The sequence below is a fragment of the Macrosteles quadrilineatus genome, unplaced genomic scaffold, assembly GCF_028750875.1.
Source record: "Macrosteles quadrilineatus isolate MER2022 unplaced genomic scaffold, UCM_ALF_1.0 Scaffold_8__2_contigs__length_117827958, whole genome shotgun sequence".
NCBI classification, from domain to species: domain Eukaryota; kingdom Metazoa; phylum Arthropoda; class Insecta; order Hemiptera; family Cicadellidae; genus Macrosteles; species Macrosteles quadrilineatus.
This window is the reverse complement of record NW_026542601.1, coordinates 56,993,665-57,014,193: the sequence shown is the minus strand read 5'-3', so window position 1 is coordinate 57,014,193 and position 20,529 is coordinate 56,993,665. Positions and strand designations below refer to the sequence as shown.

The 20,529-nt window shown below is 34.7% G+C and overlaps 1 protein-coding gene across 2 annotated transcripts in view; it reads left to right on the top strand.

Moving 5' to 3' along the window:
• The first annotated feature begins 621 nt into the window (after nt 1–621).
• The window catches only part of LOC129001184 (kynurenine/alpha-aminoadipate aminotransferase, mitochondrial-like), a 42,072-nt gene continuing 22,164 nt past the window's right edge, over nt 622–20,529 (top strand). For both annotated transcript variants that reach the window (XM_054428396.1, XM_054428395.1), the window contains exons 1-10: nt 622–702; nt 1,042–1,146; nt 3,902–4,059; nt 5,004–5,172; nt 12,039–12,228; nt 12,683–12,799; nt 13,490–13,633; nt 15,195–15,374; nt 16,292–16,418; nt 18,054–18,265. In XM_054428396.1, the coding sequence (XP_054284371.1) occupies nt 1,100–1,146; nt 3,902–4,059; nt 5,004–5,172; nt 12,039–12,228; nt 12,683–12,799; nt 13,490–13,633; nt 15,195–15,374; nt 16,292–16,418; nt 18,054–18,265 (1,344 nt within the window). In that variant the 5' untranslated portion in view covers nt 622–702; nt 1,042–1,099. The remainder of the gene's footprint in view (nt 703–1,041; nt 1,147–3,901; nt 4,060–5,003; nt 5,173–12,038; nt 12,229–12,682; nt 12,800–13,489; nt 13,634–15,194; nt 15,375–16,291; nt 16,419–18,053; nt 18,266–20,529) is intronic.

Genomic DNA, 20,529 nt, shown 5'->3' with positions numbered 1-20,529 from the left:
GTTCGGAACTGGACCCAGCTGTTCCTGATCGGTGTTTAAATAAATGATCCTTGATAATGAAATAGCTGATATTAATCAGTAGCAAAGCTACACAGATCATCTCACGCCATTCTACACTCGTCTTTGACTCATATTTGGGTTAAAATACGCACCTAGGTGTCGTCCCCATCTCAATGATTGATAATTAATTGATTTAAGTTGTACCAATAGTCATAGGTATCCAACGACTATCCTTGATAGGTACCAGTACTTTTACCTAGAATACTGTAGCCTACATGGCCTACCTACTTAGGAAATAAATTTAAAACGTTCAAAAACCCAACATTGTGTGATTTTTTCACATTTCCTTCTAATTATGTCAGATACTGTATTTGTTAATATATAATAGTTTCATCAGCATATCTGAAAATATGCAAACCAACAACTGCTGTTCTTTAAATAAGAAGGTTTCAACTGACTACTATATAAAGATTCCTGTGAGTAGAACGGGCACACAGCTAGTGTTATATAATATTGTTTTTATCTCAGCAGCAGAATTCTTTATTTTACACAATTGGACTCGTGTTTGTATTGTTATCAACCTATTGATAATTTCTTGTTCAGCACTTTTTCCTTGTCTATTGTGGATTCAATAAAAGTATGGTGAACTGTGATGAATTTGTGTCAGTGATAGATGAGTAGGGTTTAAACTTAACTGATTTGGTAAGTCAAAATGATTAGTCAACAGTAAAATACGGACTTGTATATTTTAAACGTTTCATTTTCTGTAACAGTCCAATTTTTATTTACAGATTTGCACTAAGATTGCTTAGACAAAGACATATTTTATTTGCACATAACATTCTTTACATGTTATGGTACATCCATATTAGGTGCATTGTCCGAATTAAAATATCATAATATAAGAAATAAAATAGTAAACATTAAGTTATAATTAACAAAATTGAATGAGAGAAATTAAATGTTTAGCTTCTGAGGTACCGGTATCCATCAAATATTTAAATATGATAGGTTATTAATAATGGTGAATACATTTTTCAGTAAATTTATTGAAAGCCTTCAAGATTTTTCCCAAATTAGTCCTGTGGTGTAACTTGGAATGCATAAAAGCTTGAAGAATTTAGGACCTCGAAGAGTCCACAAATTGTAAGTATTTTACTTGAGTTTTACTAGTTTATGAGGATAAGCAACAAGTTCTAAATATATGTAGTGTACAAAAAAAAAAAAAAACCATAACATAGCGTTTCACCAATATAACGTAGTTTTAAAAAATCTGCAATTGTATTATAAATACATCTCTTAGTGTAAGGGTATTTTGACTGCGGCACTTCTGGAAAAATTAAAATTAATATCAAGTACAAAATTCTGATTGATCTTTTTCACCATTGTATTCAACCCAGGGTCATTAAATCCATTCCTTCATGTCCTACATTTTGGTACTTTGCAAAAAAATAAATTTTTTAGTGTGTTACTAAAACAATCTTATAAAACCCCCTCTACCTTCCCTCGTAACGGTAAGCACTACCGTATCAACTGTTGTTAGTTCACCATTCTTTATTGCCTCAAGTTTATCATACATATTAATATTTATAATTGCATTACGTCGCTTAAGAAATAACACCGCCTAAGTGAAATTTTTGGCAAAATTGAGATTTTTGTATCTCTATGGAAACCTATGCATTTTACACGTCCTTGCGATGTAGTTTAGTGAAAATCCAACAGAATTCGCTGCTATCGTATTTCTTCTAACACCGCCTATCTTACTCGCTAAAAGAACACTGCCTATGTCCACCAGTTCTAACATGGTTGTCAATGAGAGAGGCTCTTTCATCCTGGTGGTGATGTCATTTTTTTGTTATTTTAATCGACTAAGTCAAATTTTAATTATAACTAAGTTTTTCTTTGCTTTTTAAAAGACTTACAGCGAGTGTCAGTTACTGTCTTATTACAAAAAATACCATGTTTATAGTACAATCAATAGTTTAAAATGTTAAGTGGAGATAGGCGGGGTTATGTGGTGCTCTTAAAATAAGGCAACACCGCCAATATCCCTCAGTCTAGCATTGTGGTTATGGCGTTAGAGAGCTTGATTTGACAAAATAATAATTGGTTTATAAAATTATTTAAGTGAGACAGTCTGAGGATTGAAAGTTTCCATACATTAAAACAAAGTTTGCATCAGTTGATATTTTTATGTCATAGATCTTGTTTAGGTGCATTCAACTAAGAAAAATGTGCAAGATCACGTTATTACTGTGTTGTTATCAGTGACAGTGTCTTGTTGCCAGTGACAGTGTGTTATCAGTGTCATTATGGCTTGTTATCAGTAAAAGTGCTTTGTTATCAGTTATCAATGACAGTGTCTTGTTACCAGTAACAGTGTCTTGTTGCTAGTAACAGTGTGTTATCAGTGATGTCATTGGCTTGTTATCAGTGACGGTGTCTTGTAATTAATGACAGTGTCTTGTAATTAATGACAGTGTCTTGTTAACAGCAACATTGTGTTGTTGCCAGTGACAGCTTCTTGTCTCTAGTGACAGTGGTTTGTTCCAGTGACAGTGTCTTTTATCAATGACAGTATCTTGTTATCAGTGATAGTGTCTGTTATCAGTGACAGTGCCTTGTTCATGTTACCAGTGACAGTGACAGTTTATTTTATCAATGACATGTCCTTGTTAGTGATAGCATAGACAAAAAGAATTAAATATAGACTGTCAGCCGTGCTGCGGTTACCATGGTTACCATAGGTTCCGGCGCACACCGCTGTAGTTTACGTAGCGCGTATGCCGTAACTACATGGCGCTCCAAGTGGTGTGCGCCAGAAGCTATGGTAACCGCAGCACAGCTGACGGTCTATATTTAATTCTTTTTGTCTATGGTGATAGTGTCTTGTTACCAGTGATAGTGTCTTGTTGCCAGTGACAGTGTGTTTTCAGTGTCATTGGCTTGTTACCAGTGACAGTGTATTTTATCAATGACATGTCCTTGTTAGTGATAGTGTCTTGTTACCAGTGATAGTGTCTTGTTACCAGTGATAGTGTCTTGTTGTTTGACAGTGTGTTTTCAGTGTCATTGGCTTGTTATCAGTGGCAGTGTATTTGTTATCACTTACAGGATCTTTTGTCAATGACAGTGTCTTAGCATCAGTGACAGTGACTTGTTATCAGTGACAATGTCTTGATAACAAGTATAGTGTCGTGTTTTTGATGACAGTGTCTTGGTATCAGTGATAGTGTCACTATGGGATCCTTTATGAAGCTGACAAATAACTTGTTCCTGTTCTTAGTGTTATTGAAACTAGCTGACTGAAAAAGATTTTATAAAAAGTATACTTAAAAATAAAATAAAGCCCTTAGTTTTATTTTGATTTAAAATTGGTTATAAAGAAGACTTTGTTCTTTTAAAAGCCTTTACAGTATATAAATGTCTGTTTTATACAGTTTTTCGTGTTAGTAAATTTATTTTAAGCCATTTAAGTGTTATTTTATATTGCCTATTACCTTTAAATATGATAGAAATACCACTGATGTTCACTAAAATTAAAAGGCAAAACCACCTAAATCTGTCAGAAAAAGAGTCAATACCGCCTATCTCCCAGAAAAATGGTAAAATAAACAAAAAACTCACAAAAGTGGTTGATAAACTCTTTTTCATAGGTTATAATGTAAATCCGAAGTAATGCCAACTTTTTAAATTATCATGGATGCAATTAGTAAGGTTTTTTCGCTCTCCTGGAAAGTTTGCTTCCTGTCACTTAGGCTGTGTTGTTTCTTAGGCGACGATTTAATCCTGTAAAATGACTTTCAAATATTCTTTAAGTCAATCAAGTCTCTTTCCTTAACTTATCAGAGCATTTTTAATTATTATTTTTATTCTAAAGAAACCCAATTTAATTTCACAGGATGTCTGAAGCATTGAAAATTCTTCAAGAACAATGTCGTGGTGCTGCCAATGCATCTCGTCAAAGTTCGAAGGAAGATTTTAAAAGAATCACAGACTATGAAAGTTTCATAACGGCCAGAGCAAAAAGGAGGAAACCATCGGCTTTGAGAGAAATAAGTGAGCTTAAAACCATGGTTTTTTTTAAATTTTACCTAACGTTTTCAGGTTTACTGATATAAAATTGTTAGTTGCTCAATTTAACAAAAAGTAGTACATTGAAAATCTAATAGTATACGAGGCATGTTTTTTAAGTAAGTACCGTTTTTAAACTTCTCCGTTCCAGCGCTGCGATTGGCATTTTGGACATTTGTGCTGTATATGTGCATCTGTTGGCAAGCCCTAGCCGGAAATTCGACAACAATCGGCCGTGTTTACATCCTGTATTGAGCATTCAAAATGGTGCCGCCAATTGAGACTGCCGCCGACTGTGAAGTGCGCGCTGTAATTAAATTTTTATGTGCTAAAGGTGTGAAAGTATATACTGTTCAAATACTGTTTTTATTTGAACAGTAAATGCATTGGGCAGCGTCACTGTCCCCAGTACCCAGTGCGTTGCTCATCATGAACATTGGTGGGGCCGTCTTTAGATGCCCACTTGTGTACCATTCCGTCACTCATAAATGTTCTCACCATACACATCACTAATCTGTTGACAAATTTTAATGACTTTCACACCTTTAGCACATAAAAATTTAATTACAGCGCGCACTTCACAGTCGGCGGCAGTCTCAATTGGCGGCACCATTTTGAATGCTCGATACAGGATGTAAACACGGCCGGATTGTTGTCGAATTTCCGGCTAGGGCTTGCCAATAGATGCACATATACAGCGAAAGTGTCCAAAATGCCAATCGCAGCGCTGCAACGGAGAAATTTAAGAACGGTACTTACTTAAAAAACATGCCTCGTAGAAAAAAATTTTAGAACAGTAATCTAATACTACAAAATCACCACCATCAAAAATGAACTTCAAACAAAGATTAAAATTATCACTCCAATTATTTTTTTCAGATTTACATTTTTGTCAGTGAAAACAACATTATTTGAAATCACATTTACAGCAAAAACAATCAGCCAGATGCCTCCTCACACAATCAAGTTTGCGGTTGGAGTTCCGAACGTAAACACCTTTCCTTTCCAAGAGGTGTCAGTTAGACTGAAAGATGGTTCCAGCTACAACATAGACGGGGAAGATTTGGAGGCAGCTCTACAATACATGCCTTCCTCTGGGTAATTCTAGAGCTTATTTGAGGAACTTTTCTTTATTTTAGTAAGACAATAGAGTGATTTTTGTGTTGTAATCAAATTTAATATATTTTTTAAAGTAGTTAAAGTATCTCTAGTAAAAGCACTACTAATATAACTAGTCTTAATATAACTATGTCTAATGTCTATGTGTAATTAGTCTAATATAACTAGTCTAATATATATAGTCTTCGGGTTTGCATGCAGCTCTTGCTGTGTATCATTCTTATTTTATGTCTAGGTCTTCCCATGGTATTATCTGATCTCATGGGGCAGCTCCCCCATTACCAAGAATATTTTTATCTTACAAAAAATTGCTGTTAGAATTTTAGCTGATACCAGACCATGTCCGGTTCCTCTTGCCGCCCCCTTTTTATTTAGATGAAACTCTTGACAATTTATGCAGTTTATATTTTTCAACTGTGCATCTTTGTAAAAAGAAATTATAAGGAATTTGTGTTGAAAAATTACACTCATCAATATAACACCCGGCACAGGAATGATCTTCAATATCCTGTGCATCGAACAGCTCTGTATGAAGGATCGCCATGGTACATGGGTAGGAAAATTTGCAATAACCTCCCAGATCAAATTAAAACTGAAGAAAATATATCATCCTTCAAAAGAACTAAAATCTTATCTCATTCTCTTGTGTCCTTATTCCCTAGATGATTTTATAAAAACTTAGCTTTAGGTTTTATGGATTGATAAAAACTAAGAATTTAGCACAAGGTATTATTAGATAGTAAAGTAGTATTGACATGTCATAAGTTTATATGTGAAAATCACAATCTTGTAAACTTATGTGACGAATAAACATTTCATTTCATTTCATTTCGTATGTGATTATGGTTCTCTATTTGATCAAAGAGTAAAAATATGACTCTTTTTTCTTTCTATTATATTCTTTCCTCCCCTCACTGAACAAAGAGGGAAGAGGAGGCAATATCTTCTATTGACAATTAAGCTTTGATTTGAAATTATTTTTATCATCACATTTGTGATAGGACCAGTGCATCTAAAAACATTGGTGTTTTTTCATACAAACTCTCTAGGAATGCAATATCCTAGTTTTGGCAACAGTGTTAGTCTTCAAGCTAGAGCTGCTTTAGTAAATGGCCCAGGGGTGGAATAAGTTTTATGTCTGTTGCCTGTTGTGGGTGCGAGGAAGAGAAAATTCTAAGGGTGTAAGGATGGGTAGAGGGGCGCCAAACCTCTCTGGCCAGTAGCGTGTCACATGAAATCTGCCGGTCTACTTAAAGCCAAAAATTAATCAACTACGCTAGTAATAACATTCGCAGAGCCTTTGATCCGTTATCTGAGGCCTGTACCCAAGAGATGTGCTTCTCCAGTCTATCTGTATATTAACCCTTTGTCGAATTTTTGTTCATTTTTTGGCAATTATAGGTTGCCATTTGAGCAGTCGGGAAAATAACGGGTGGGGACCTATACTCGCCATTCGACCGCAAAGGGTTAAAGTTTATAAATATTAAGTATTACTTCATTCAATAGATTTATAAAATGCCTCATCTCATCAAATAGAAACATAGACATTATTCCACAAGACAACTTGAAAAATTTGTTTTTTACGTTTACACAGTGTGTGACACTATAATATCAACAACAATACCCTTGTAATCTAAAAATACAAAATATAAATTAAAAACTGGTTCAAAATTTGATGGGTCACTTTAATGAATTTAATGTGAGTTCATCTACATCACCAACAATAGACATCATATCACCATCAGGCAGCAAGTGAACATGCAACCAACGACAACAAGACTCAACGATATATAAGGGGCATTTTAAATCTCAGTCTAAGTTGGTTAAGTCAAAAAGCTTTCAAAGGAAATTGGTTCAAACCCATTAAAGGTTTGTGAATGCTGGGAATTGAACCCGTCCCTCCGCACCAAAGTCCCGAACGCTGTTCACTAGACTAGCATCATAACCAATTCACCACAGTCAAAGCAGCATGGGATGACCAATGCTGCTATACATACCCAATGGTTTCATCCTCTGAAACATCACTGTCAGTGTACCGCCAGTGTTAAAGGTTTTTCACTCAAAGTTGTAATTTTTCACCATCAGCAGCTGTCTGCATCTGACGGTTTTGTGCCATATAACCATCACTTCCGACAGCGCCTCAAAGCCCAACAACTTTATGCTGTTTTATATTCAAATCTCTGTAATGTTTGACGCCTATTCTGTACTCTATGTTCAAGAATGAAGTACTCTGATTCTGATTCTGTGTGTGTTTATTAAGTTTTAATTTGCAACTTCGTCTAAATAAACACCCTCAATACATCATGGAACCTTTTAAACGTATTCAATGTAGGAATAGAAATGAACAATTGGAATCCTCTTAGAACCTCCTTTTGGAACTCAGGTACTACATGATGGAAATAAACACTTACGTATACTACTTCAAACAAAACTACAAGAAACTCTATTCATCTCTGACTGCCGATAAACACGGAATCCATATTAGAACCTCCTCTAAGATGGAATCAACACATCTAATATATCAGAACCTCATGCAAGTCCTTGATGAAATGCTTGATAAAAATACATGACTTAAAAACCTCTTAGAACAGTTAGAGGGGTAGAGAAAGTTTACACTGTTGCCTTATCAGTGATCAAGCTTACGCAGGATGAATGTACCTCCAAACCTTCTCCAACCCCCAAAGATAACTAATGGAAATCAACACCACAATATCATTGAATTGAGTAGGTATTTATTGTATTTTATTATGGAACGATATTGTGGACGACATGTTTAGAATTTGTTAATCTCTTATAATGATAGAAGACCAGAAAATACCTGTAAAGCAAGAGATCTAATAAACATGGCACTATTGTATTTCTTGAAGAAAATAATAATAAAGAAATTTCTCTAATGTCTATTGTCTATTATAAGCATTTTTGTAATTGAAGAAACACCAGTTACTGCTATAAACATTGTAACGTTTATTTTTGTGTCAATAAATTTATTTGATTTGATTTGAATTAGATCAGACCCTCATTATAGGCCTACATCAGTATTTTTTGTTGTAACATGTGACTCATGGCCTCATGCACGCCCTCAATATATTGCTTAGTACAAATAAACAACTTTAAAACCTCTTGGAACCTAATACAAGAATTCCATTTCAAGATCCCTAAACGTTTTCAAAAAAAAACATCCAATGGCAACTCCGTGTCCACCTCAAATCATTGAATGGTATCCAGCAATAAACATCTCAAATCCATCAACTTCATTGTCTGGTAGCTTTAGATGTTCCAGAATAACTTCAAACATGAAAAACTTTAAAAGAAAAATATGCCTTATTATTCCATATTCCATTGTACTCCATTATTCCATTATTCCATATCCATGGAGTGGATGTGGCGTCGACGCACACACTACTTAAGGGGGGTTGTGGCTTGAAGGGTTGATCGGCTGAATTTACTGTTTGTTATTGGTTTTATCGATTGACTGATTACTGATTGATATATTGATTGACTGATTTTGGTGCTAAAACTATTTAAAAGATGATGAGTTTCCCTTTGTTTTACACCAACTGATTACTGACTGTTAGATTGACTGATTACTGATTGATGTATTGATTGATTGATTTTGGTGGTAATATAACATGTTTTTAAAAGTGTAACGCAATCACCTTTTGTTCAACCTAAAGTCACGTTTGATTACATAATAAAATTAACTGTTCTAATGCTCTTCTGTCCAAGGTATATCACTACTAAATATTGTGTATACACAGGCCTTCAGATGATCACGTAAATGGCCAGATGTAGAATAAAAGACATATAAGTGTTGGTCTAGGGGTTATGGCAGAGAGACATAAGACATTAGGACTTGTGCTTAGTGTTAAACATGGTATAGTGAACAGTGATCCAGGAGAAAGAAACACAAGACCGTGGTTTACGGATCGTCCTCGACTTCATTCAAAGAAGAGGGAAGGAAGATGAACTCCTATCACCAGATGTTCCAATAAAGGATTCTGGACTTGGGCCATCTGCAGGACTCACTATACCCAGCTTCTATTACCTAGGACCTGGAAATCCTCTTGACAATGGACCACCAAGGAACCAGATAAAGAGATAAAAAGGTGAATACACCATAATAGAGGTTATATTTCAGATTTTATCATATAGTTTACATTTAGGTACATGCTATATCTCATGTTGCTGACTATGAAAGAACACCAACACTTTTACACATTTAGTAAACAGAATGTACTCCAAGTCAGTTATTGTTGATCTTCAAGGGTTTAGAGGTAAATTTAATGATTTTGTTATTAAGGAAATTGTATTTCTTTCATTTACATCAATAACTATTCAAAATTTTACATTTAAACCACCTTATAATTTTTTTAAATTGTCTAAAGACCAACAAAAAGTTGCAAATTGGCTTGAAAATAAACATCATGGATATAACGGGAAGGATGGTTACATTAATTATAAAGAAGTAAGAAGAATATTTGAAATCTGTACCAATGACTTTGAAGAAATATTTGGTAAAGGACTAGAAAAACAGACAATTGTTGAAAACTTAATTCATGACAAGAGGATATTAAACATAGAAGACTACAGTTGCCCATCTTTAAATGTATTAAGATCTACATATAAACCATTGACAACATGTATTCATCATAAACCCCATAAGACATGTTCTTTTGAAAATGTCAATTTAATGAGGGAATGGATAATACAAAATGAACACTTTAATGAATAGTTTACCTTTATTAATCTCTCTAAATGTTATTTTGCAGTAATATAGTATTTGTCAGGTTAATAAAATAGTAAAATTATTATGGAAAACTACTAATAATTTAAGATGTTTAAGGATGCACTTTTGAGTATACAACCTTTAACACTGGTACACTAACAGTGGTGTTTCTTTGAATAGAAATTGCAAACAGTAAAATGTCTGCAAGCTGTCAGTTACATTCCCAGAAGGTTGGTAACGGAAATTTTCAGTCAAATTTTGTTCACCCAGGTGTATTTCCAGCTTGAGACATTATGTACTTAACTATTAAGAGACAATTACAGTGAATTTTAAGACATCAATAAGAGTAATGTAAAATTACAATATTATAGAGGATGAGGAAGATACTGAGACCTTTATTAAGATTACATCTGAGGATGCGGACATAATTTTACTTCTTCCAGAAAGAGAACAAATTATCAACAGTACTGTAACGAAGTTTATTTCAGTGCCTTTTTCAACATCAATAAAAGTAATGTAAAAATACAATTTTACAGAGGACGAGGAAGAAATCAAGACCATTGAGATTCCTTCAGAGTAAGCGCAGTAATTTTTCTTCTTCCAGAACCAAGTACCAAATAAAAAGAGACTGTTGTTGTAACTATATTTGTTATAAAAATTTTTTTGGAAACACATAAAAAATAAAAGCAGAAATTACCCTCACACAGTGCAGGCAAAGGAACATTTGGAAATAGACTCATTTACATGACAGCGATCTGCCCATAAGAGTGGACAACACAAATACCCAAACCAGCAATGGACATCACCAGCAGGCAGTGATGCCGCTATACGTCCGCTGAGGTTAAATTACTCTACCCTATTCACTCAAATTCAATACAAACAATTCACTCCACTTGAGTAGAAAACCTAACACTGGTTCACTAACTGTTACTTTGAACAGAAATATAAAGGCTGTGGAGAAAGCAAAATGTCTGCAAGCTGTCAGGTACATTCTCAGAAGGTTGGTAACTGGAATCGGTAGTCATCTCTTGTTCAAACAGCATTGTTTCTAAACATGTAACATGTTAAACAAACAGATCGAACAAAAAATAAGATAACTGAAAATAAAGAAATAACCTTTAAGTATACAACCTTTAACAGGTACACTAACAGTGGTGTTTCTTTGAATAGACATTAGTGAATGCAAAATGTCTGCAAGCTGTCAGTTACATTCCCAGAAGGTTGGTTAAAGCAATCGGCAGTCAGCTTTGTTTCAAAAAATGTGACTCATGCTGTCATGCAAGAAATCATTACGTACTCAACTCAAAAGATACTATTGTTATAAATATATTTGTTTTGATAAATTGTTTACAACCAGGTACACAACAACGCTAAAAGAAGTCTTTGTATTAATTGATAGAAATTATGACGTTTAGTAGGTATTTCAACGTCATGCAAGATCTCAATAAACCACTTAATGAACAGAAACAGTCTCAATGCTCCTCTCTACAGCACTGCTAGAACTCACTGTACCACTTAATGGACATAAACATCCTCAATACTTATAAGAACCTCCTGCAAAAATGCAATGAACCTCTTAATTGACATAAACACTATCAATATTCCTTCATGCTATAGGCTCATTAAAATACCCAATAAATTCATAAATAATATCTTTGTAGCTCCTGCATTTAATCTCATCGTACCATTAATAACACCTACTCCAGTTTATAAGTACCTAACAATAAATAGATATAAAACATACTCGTAAAAAGATACAAGGATCATTGGTTGATATAGTTCAATTCTTCGTCTAAAGAGCTCCAAGTGCTCATTTCCTCAAAAAGCATTAAGAAATAAAAAAGCAGAAATAGGAGAGTAAATTTCCAACATTTTGAATCTACCCAACAGTATTTGTAGCTAAGATTAGAGTGGTAACAGCAAACAATCACAATACTGGCTGTTGGAAAGACCCCTTCTACGCTGAAAAAGAATTCATCCAAACATGACTTTAAAATATGGTCTGTTTTTGTAATCAACATACCAACCATGTTACCTATTAAAACCACTAATTGTATAATATCCTTTGCCCCTGAAGTTCTCAATGAATTTGTAAATAAATTATATTTTCTATTTACAGGCACACTAAGTTAGTGCGGCAACTCCAAGAACTGCAAGACAAAGCTCATGGACCACAAGACTGGTCAAACACTGGTCTGGTAGTTACTTGTGGTGGCAGTGAGCCCATGGCCTCAGCCTTCGACCTTCTGTTGGACGAGGGTGACCCGATCATCATCCCTATACCTGTGTACCCTGGCTCAGCTGACGCAGTAAGTGTTTAAACAAGGTCCTGGGCTCTTCATAACCTGTTGTCAAGCATAAATTCCCAAGAAAGGTTGTCTTCACATTGGCTGGTGTGTTAAACAATAATTGTGGGTGTTGTGGTACCACTGCTAGTATTAAAGTAAGGCATGGCAGTATGTGTAAAAGGTTGTATCAGTGCAAAGAGGTAAGCCTAAGTAAGCTTGGTTCATGACCTGTTATTAGAGCTTGTAACTGCAAGCTAGGAAGCATCTTGTGGGGGTATTTGTGTAAACTAGGAAACACTAAATCTGAATAGTTTGCTTTCAGTATGACGCCATTGTAATTTCTTGATGAAACTACAAATAAAGAATATTTGATTTGATTTGATCCTGTAGCTGATTTGGCTGGTAAATAGTATCACTTAGGAGAATTATCTTGCTTGAATCCAGGTTGACACTAATTGTAGTAACAAATTTTCAGCTGAGAGCTTACAAGCCAGAATACATCGCCATGCAGCAGGACAAAGACGGGATTCAACCCACTCTACTCCGACAAATACTACAAGAACGGAAGCAGAAAAACAAGAAAATGCCTAAGGTACAATAACTGTTTGGTAGGATACAGCTTTGACCGTACTATATCTTTAAAAAATAATATTAGTAATTGCCTTTTATGATTGATATGAGTACTTAATGATTCACTTTAGGTATAAAATATTTTAAGCTTTTAGCTTAAAGGAGTTTCGTTGAAGGAAAATGATTATCCATCAGCATAGTTTATGAGTTTTATACTACTAAACCATATATGATTTACTATTATTTGTGATGTTTTAAAGGATGATTCACTCCCCACAACATTTTCTTAGGTCCAGGAAATACTAACTTAATTATCCTATGCTGTGTAACCAATAAAGTACCTACCAATGCAATGCAGCAACACAAACATTCATAGTCATTTTTAGATCCCAGCTGACTATTTTGAGTGGACTGACATGAATTCAATTTTTGACTCTGACTGGAAACTCCAATTCTACCTCCTTAAAAAATCTTGTATCAGAAGTCTTTGAAGCAGTCATACTACCTAAATCGTGGCACTGCATGATAGAGCATTTGATTTTTTTATGTTGTATTTCACCTTTTTTGCTTACAAAATTTATATTTTTAATTACCAATACAGCCTAAGCCATTATCAGCAGTTTTGTCTTTGGTTTATACATTTGTTAATTTCTTGGCTTGAAGTTACCTCAGAATACCGATGTAAAATAACAAATCTTCATACTTTTTTTAGTTGATGTACATTAACCCAACTGGTTGCAACCCAACCGGCAGAAATCTTCTTCTGGAGAGAAGGAAAGAAATCTACCAGATAGCTTGCGAGTACAACATTATAATATTGGAGGATGACCCGTACTATCAATTGCACTTTTTAGACGTGAGTTCAATAGTGATAAACTAATACCATAGATAAAACATACTTCCTTAGTAGATTTCTCATCCTAATGGAACAGCTGAAGACAATTTTATTGTTAGTTCATGTACGGTTTATGCAGAGGTCGTGTTTTGTTTACAATTTGTTTCCCGTTAATACAGTCATTTAAAACCTCGTTTAACCAAATAATACGATCTAATCATAAACAATAAATTGTCCCCTAGTTATTTAACCAAACAGTAAAGCACAAATCAAGAATTAACCCTAAAATAATAGAAGCAAAATTTCGTTGACACTAGCGCCCAGTGTGGCGTACACTGAACTAGACATGAAAAACGAGCTTCAAAATTTACAATGGGATGAGAAGTCTACTTGTGTTGTTGGTTAGTCTATGCTAATACTTAGGTTATATTAATTCATAGAACGAATATAATTTGAATATTAACTAGTACCATTCTAGTACATTGTTTAGCAGTTTTGTGATTTGCTAGGTTTAGTGTAGTAAATCAATTTGGAATGTTGGCTTTAATGATATTGATGACTTTTTACTGAATGAATTTAGGCTTACCTTTATCAGAGATCTGCCAGCTACAAATCACAGAGATATAGTAAAAGTTTATAAGTTTATTAGAGGCTTATTCCCTGAGAACAAGTAAGATGATATCAATTGCTTGAATTTAATAATTCTTCTGAGTAGGTAGTTGACTTCTTCCAAATTGGAGTTTATGATATTACTTAAGCTCTATGCTACACATATTTTTTTTTTTTTAATTTGTGTTACTTATTGGGTTAGAAATAGAGTTGTGTTGTCAGCAATTGTTGAGTTTTATTTCCGAAATGATGTTGCCCAAAGTAGCTGTGGTTCATCCTCCAGGCAGAGGCAGCCTTAGGGCTATGAATCTGTACAGGTGGTGGAGACGCTGAGTAGGTTTGTCAGAAGCATTCATTGACATTGATTTGGAGCTCAAAGTTTGTAAGATGAAGTGTTGTACCACAGACAAATAGAAAAAAGATAGAATGTCACAGGAAGGTTCCGCGATGTGGCACTAGGAGTGACTGTAGTTACGTAACGGCTGCTGGCAGCACCGTGCTGGTGTGTACCATAACTACACAGCACTCCTAGCGCTGGACACCGGAACATATGCTAACCGCAGCACTGCTGTCGGTATATATTTAATCTATTTGTCTATGGTTGTACACATTCATTGTCATCATTATCATTATGGAAACCAAAATTCTATAAAAATTTTTTATGATTATAGGGAAATTTGCACATAGAAAAGCAATTCACAAATTACTCTTTTATAATCTTAGTTACTGCTTTGTGGTTGAAATTCATTGTGAATGGCAGTTTCGCATTATCATTTCTTACATGAAGAAATGGAGAAATGGAAGAAGATGAAATGATGCTGTATATTAAGGGGATAGAAGTCCAGAGCAACACAACTTCTCTCGAAGCAAGCATGGTTCTCTACACCAACATATTTTTTCCATAGTGATACCTCTACGTGTGCGTTTATTTGTATTCCTCTATTCAAGTACCCTCTTATGTGAACTGATACAGGAGAACATTCCAAGTCTGCTGTCTATGGATGTCGAGGGACGAGTGATCAGGCTGGACTCATTCTCCAAGATTCTCAGTTCCGGGTTGAGAGTTGGCTATGTGACTGGACCTTCATCTTTGATCAGACAGATAGAACTTCATCTTCAGGTCTCCACTCTGCACACGTCCGCTCTTTCACAGGCAAGAACATTTGTGGTTTTAGGCTATATGGCTAACAACAGTTTGAATTTGTTAACTGTCTTCAACTTGAAGACTATGAACTATTCAACTATGAAATTGAATGTTGGGTCGTATAAGGATGCCGATTCCAATTTTATAAATGTACTGGTCAGGGATTCATTCACAATGAGTTCTAAATATCCTGGATACTAACCTATAGTTGTATATTTCAGCCATAGCTCCTGCTATTGGTTACTGAGTAAGAGAAACGTGTTGCCACTCAGTCAGCATTATTTTGCAATTTAATAATATTTTTGCCGTGTCACAAAGTATTTTTTCATCCATTTCTATTTTGTTTTTAACAGCGTAGTTATCATCAGGGTACTAGTATTTCTGTTAGAATCGGGGGCAATATTTCAATTTTCTTTAACATGTTGGCAAGTATTCAAAATTAATATTTGTCATATAACAAACCAGGTATGTTAATTTCAACAAGGATTTTAATTCAATCACATTTCTCCTCCTTCTCTGGGATGACCTAAAATAAAAAATAATACATTTTAAAATTATGAAAGTGAAACCATCATTACGTTAGGTGACTCAGCTTATTAGTGAAGGAGTTGAGGACAGCTAAAAGGTTCTGGCCAACAGAATGAATTACAGTCCAAAGCTTCTATCAGAAGAATCTTTTGGAAATTTCAAACGGACTGTTTTTTATTGTAAATACATAAACTGGTCAAACTGAAAGTACTATCTGATCCATGTATATCTCTAGTTTTTAAACCTCTGTAAATCTTTAAAAGTTGTGTTTGTGTTTCTAATACCGTACCGAAACTTGTGACCCACTCTATTTATGTATGTATGTATGTACAATTTGAATAAAGATTGTTAGATTGAATTCAAATTATCTCTGTTAATAGTTAAAGTATGTTCCACAGATGGTGGTGAGTAAGCTGCTCGACCATTGGGGATACGACCAGTATCTTAAACACATACAAAATGTGCGAGCGTTTTACAGGGAGAGGAGAGATCTTATGTTGGCCGCTTGTGATAAATATCTGACAGGTAGGTAATAATAAACACGGTATACACAGAATGTATTTTAATTGAGAGTAGGCTAGAAAGCATGGTCGAGAGCAAGGTGTTTTTTTTCTTTTTTTACTAATCGTATCATAACAAACAAAGCTATTCTTTCAACATAATTAATCAAGTGTTTGAATCTCAACTCAGCATTCAATCATTGAGTTTCTGCCCTTCCCGTGCGTGGTTGCTACAACGTCATGTGCCGTAGCCACAAAGCTGATTGGCTGACGCCTCTTTACGGCCGATATGGCTATGAACGAGGTGAACTCAGCTGATGTTAGTCCAAATTCTAAATTAATTTCGGTCGGTCTAAATTTGACATCACCTTCCCCTTTTTTTCTAAAATGAAATCTATCAATCAGAATAATGTCTAATTTAACGTTGTAAAGTTTTGTCTCAAATTCTACTCTAAGATTGTTATTTTCGTTTTTAGCTAAAACTGCCGGGTTATACATTTGTAATTGGATTATGTTTGTTAATTAAAGTAAGTCGGAAGTTAAGTTTATAATAAATTAATTGTTCAAAGTTTTGTAGTTTCGGGCGTAGTGAAACTGCCCCGACGTTTTGTGTACTTTTGAACGATGAAACTGTCCCGCTAATTAAAAAGGATTAGCAAGGGTTGCCTTGCAAGACTAGAAATGCTGAAATTGCCCTGAGCACCCGGCCAGGTAGTCGCTACAAGAATGGGGATAAAAGGGAATTATTTTTGTCCCTGTGTCCTGTCAGTGACTGCAGTCTTCTGAGTTCTTCTGCAGTTAACTGCCGTCGACATCTTTTCCTAACAAGCCACAATTGTGTCTGTACCAATATCTAACCCAACCTAACCTAAACTAACCTAACCTAACCTAACCTAACCCAACCTAACCTAACTTTAAAACAGCTAGAAATTCCTGATATTGGTGGTAGTTATTAGATGACTGCAGTCACTGACCCCAACAAGCGACAACAATTCCCTTTACACCAGACCCGTAGCGGCTACCTGGCCGGGCGCTCGGGCAATTTCAGCATGTCTGGTATGGCGAGGTGACCCTCTTGATGCTCTGTAACGAGCGGGGCAGTTTCATATTTTAAAACTTACCTAAAATATCGGGGCAGTTTCATCGTCCCCGTAGTTTCATTTGGCAACCTGTCACACGAGCAATGACAAGCGTAAAAAGTGGCATTTATCCAAGTTATCTGATGAAATTTAACAGTTATATATTTAGTATTATCATGTCTACCTCAAAATATGTGCCTTTATCAATGTAAGTATTTCAGAAGTTTTGTCTTGTCGCTGTCTTCTTCCATTTCTTAAATATGTTCTCTTTATATTGTTGTTTTCTTTCTAGATATTACTCTTTTTTTCAAAGGTATTGAGTAATTATTCTTTCCCTTGTGGTAATTTCGCCAGAGATGTGACTAACATTAGCAAACTAAATATTTTTGCACCTGACCAAACTTCCCTCGTATCCTCACAGCTACACTCAGACCTAGATTGTAAAAGAGTTGAGTTTACTTGATGCTGTCAATATAAGTATTTGAAAGCTGTCAATTATTCTTTCCACTTTTGAAGACGTTAATAGTATGATTACTTCACTTAACAATATAACAAATCTCCTGATTCTATCCCTTTCGCAGGTTTAGCCAAGTGGAATGCTTCCTCAGGAGGGATGTTTCTGTGGCTGCAAGTCCCGTTGTTGGAGGACACTTGGAATCTCGCAGCCAAACACTGCCTGGAAAAGTGTCTTCTGATTGTTCCAGGCCATCCCTTCACTGGAGAAGTCCCTCCAGCGACCTACAACTTTATCAGACTCTCATTTTCTTTGGCTTCTCCTGCTCAAATGGATGAAGTGAGTTTATCAAATATCTTTTAGTACGTAAATACCTTTGTTTTCAGATTGGTGAGGAGACTTAGTTAAGAGTTGTCAAATTTCATGGTGGAATAGCCTTTGAATCAATTTTTTTAAATGGTAAAAATGGCTAAATGGATACCTTGCTCCGTCAAGTGGTCCAAGGATATTAGTAACCCTACTATAGAGTAGTTGGATCCGTCCAGGTTGGGTGGTTCCGTAAATCCATTGGACAATACATAAAAAACGCACATGAAACGTAAATACCCCTAACATTTTATGTAATATGTTTGCATACTCTTTTAGTGTATTCCTATAATTTAGTTGATTTAAAACAAAGATAATTTTTTATTTCCTTTATAAATCTGTTGGTTTGTATCAACTGATGAGTAATATTTTCTTGGTAAATTTTCTTTTAAAGCGTTTTGTAAGTGAGTGATAGGTTTAGCCGATGTAGAAGATGGCACAATCATCAAACGTCATTTTGTAAATTCCAATCTTATCAGTTGTAGCAATAAGGTTCTTGTTGTGGCTTTTCAACCGGATAATTTTTCGGTCTTAGGTATAAGTTATACAATAGTGCTAAGTTGTTCATTGAGATTTCTGATGCAAAACCATGATTTAGAGAAACAATATTTTTAGTGCATACACGTTTTTTACCAATTACTTTGTGATTTTGGGTGTTTTGTACATGTTCGTTTACCAAGCAGTCAATCAATGAGTTGTTGTAAATTTTCAAGGCTGCATGAATTTGAGTGTGTTTACTTCTTTGTCTCAGTTACCTCGGCTAAGTGTAATGAAATAATCTATACTTATTTAATACGCAAGCAGGATTTTTGTGACAATTACTCCTCCGAAACTACTGAACTGATTGACATGTTTTTGGTGTCATTGGAAAGAGCGTAACGTGAAGTTGGCAAGGAAACTTTCTTTTTAGGGAAATAATTAGAGAGTGAGGCCCTGGGGCCCTTTAAAGTTTTGTATTTCTCCATAAGATTAACATGGGAAACAAAATTGTTTGAAACTCCAGCTGTTGTTAGAAATTAAATATCCATAATTGTCGCCATGGAAGCATGATAAAATTCACAATGTTTACATTTGCTTTGACATTTAAATGTAAACAACCAAAACTAACTGTCAAATGCCTATTTCACAATTTCAGACAGCTGATAAAAGAAATAAAACAACTATGTGGTATAGGCTTATTTAATCTTAAACTTTATGATAGATTATTTATTATAAATCTATTTCAATGATTATGAAACAGATTTTTCCCGTTGCGAGGAAAAAATTAATAATTAGAAGAAGAACATATGTTAATTTTGTAAACAGTCAATGTGTAAATTATCTATGTTGTATTACAAATGTGTATAGTTTTGGATGTTGGTTTGTGTTTAATGGTATAAGTTATTAGTAATTACATTTTTATTTTAAGGATTTGGCATATGTGTAAGCCTATGATAAATAACACCATTTCAGAGTTCTGCCATTTTTGCCCAACTCTGTCCTGTAGAGTTTAGTAGCAGATACCTTATTGTCTACAAGTTGGCTAAATAACTTAGGTACGGTACTTTATAAAAGCTGACAGCCTTTTTACGTTGACTTAAATTGTAAGCTTACCTTTTTCCCGTCCATGGGCAGTTTGATTGTTAAAAATTCGCCCTTTAAATTGGAATAGGACTGTTACGTAAATTGTGAGTATTTCCATTGGTTAATAATCTTTTAGTTGACTCTTTTAAAATCATTGGAAATTATGACTGTTATTAGTTTTTAAACAAGTAATTTGTTTATAAATGACTCCTGTACTTCTTTGCAATTGCTCGATTTCGAGCAACATGTACACTAGTCTATGTACAAAACAATTAGGTGCAGAAAGTTTTAAATTGTTTGTGGGATTGGATGACTCGAGTATTGTTTGAGTTGTAGTGGTAGGTGATCTGTATTGAAATCGAATCGGTCAACATATTTGAAAACACTGAGATCAAAAGATTAATTACATTATCAGTTCCTCTGCTTATGTGAATTTATTGTTTTTGTGGATGGCAAAAGTCTCCGATCGAAGACTTATTAAGTTTTAACTAAGAACGGAAAAAATTACATGTGGCTCGACTTAATGGCTGGACTTTTCTAACAAAAAAAAAAAAATTTTTTTTAAATTTTGTTAAGTAGATGTCAATTTATTTAGAGGCTATAAACAACAGGTAAATGTACTTGGAACCTGTCTGAACACCATCCACAAGAACATAAGATTCACATTGGAGTAG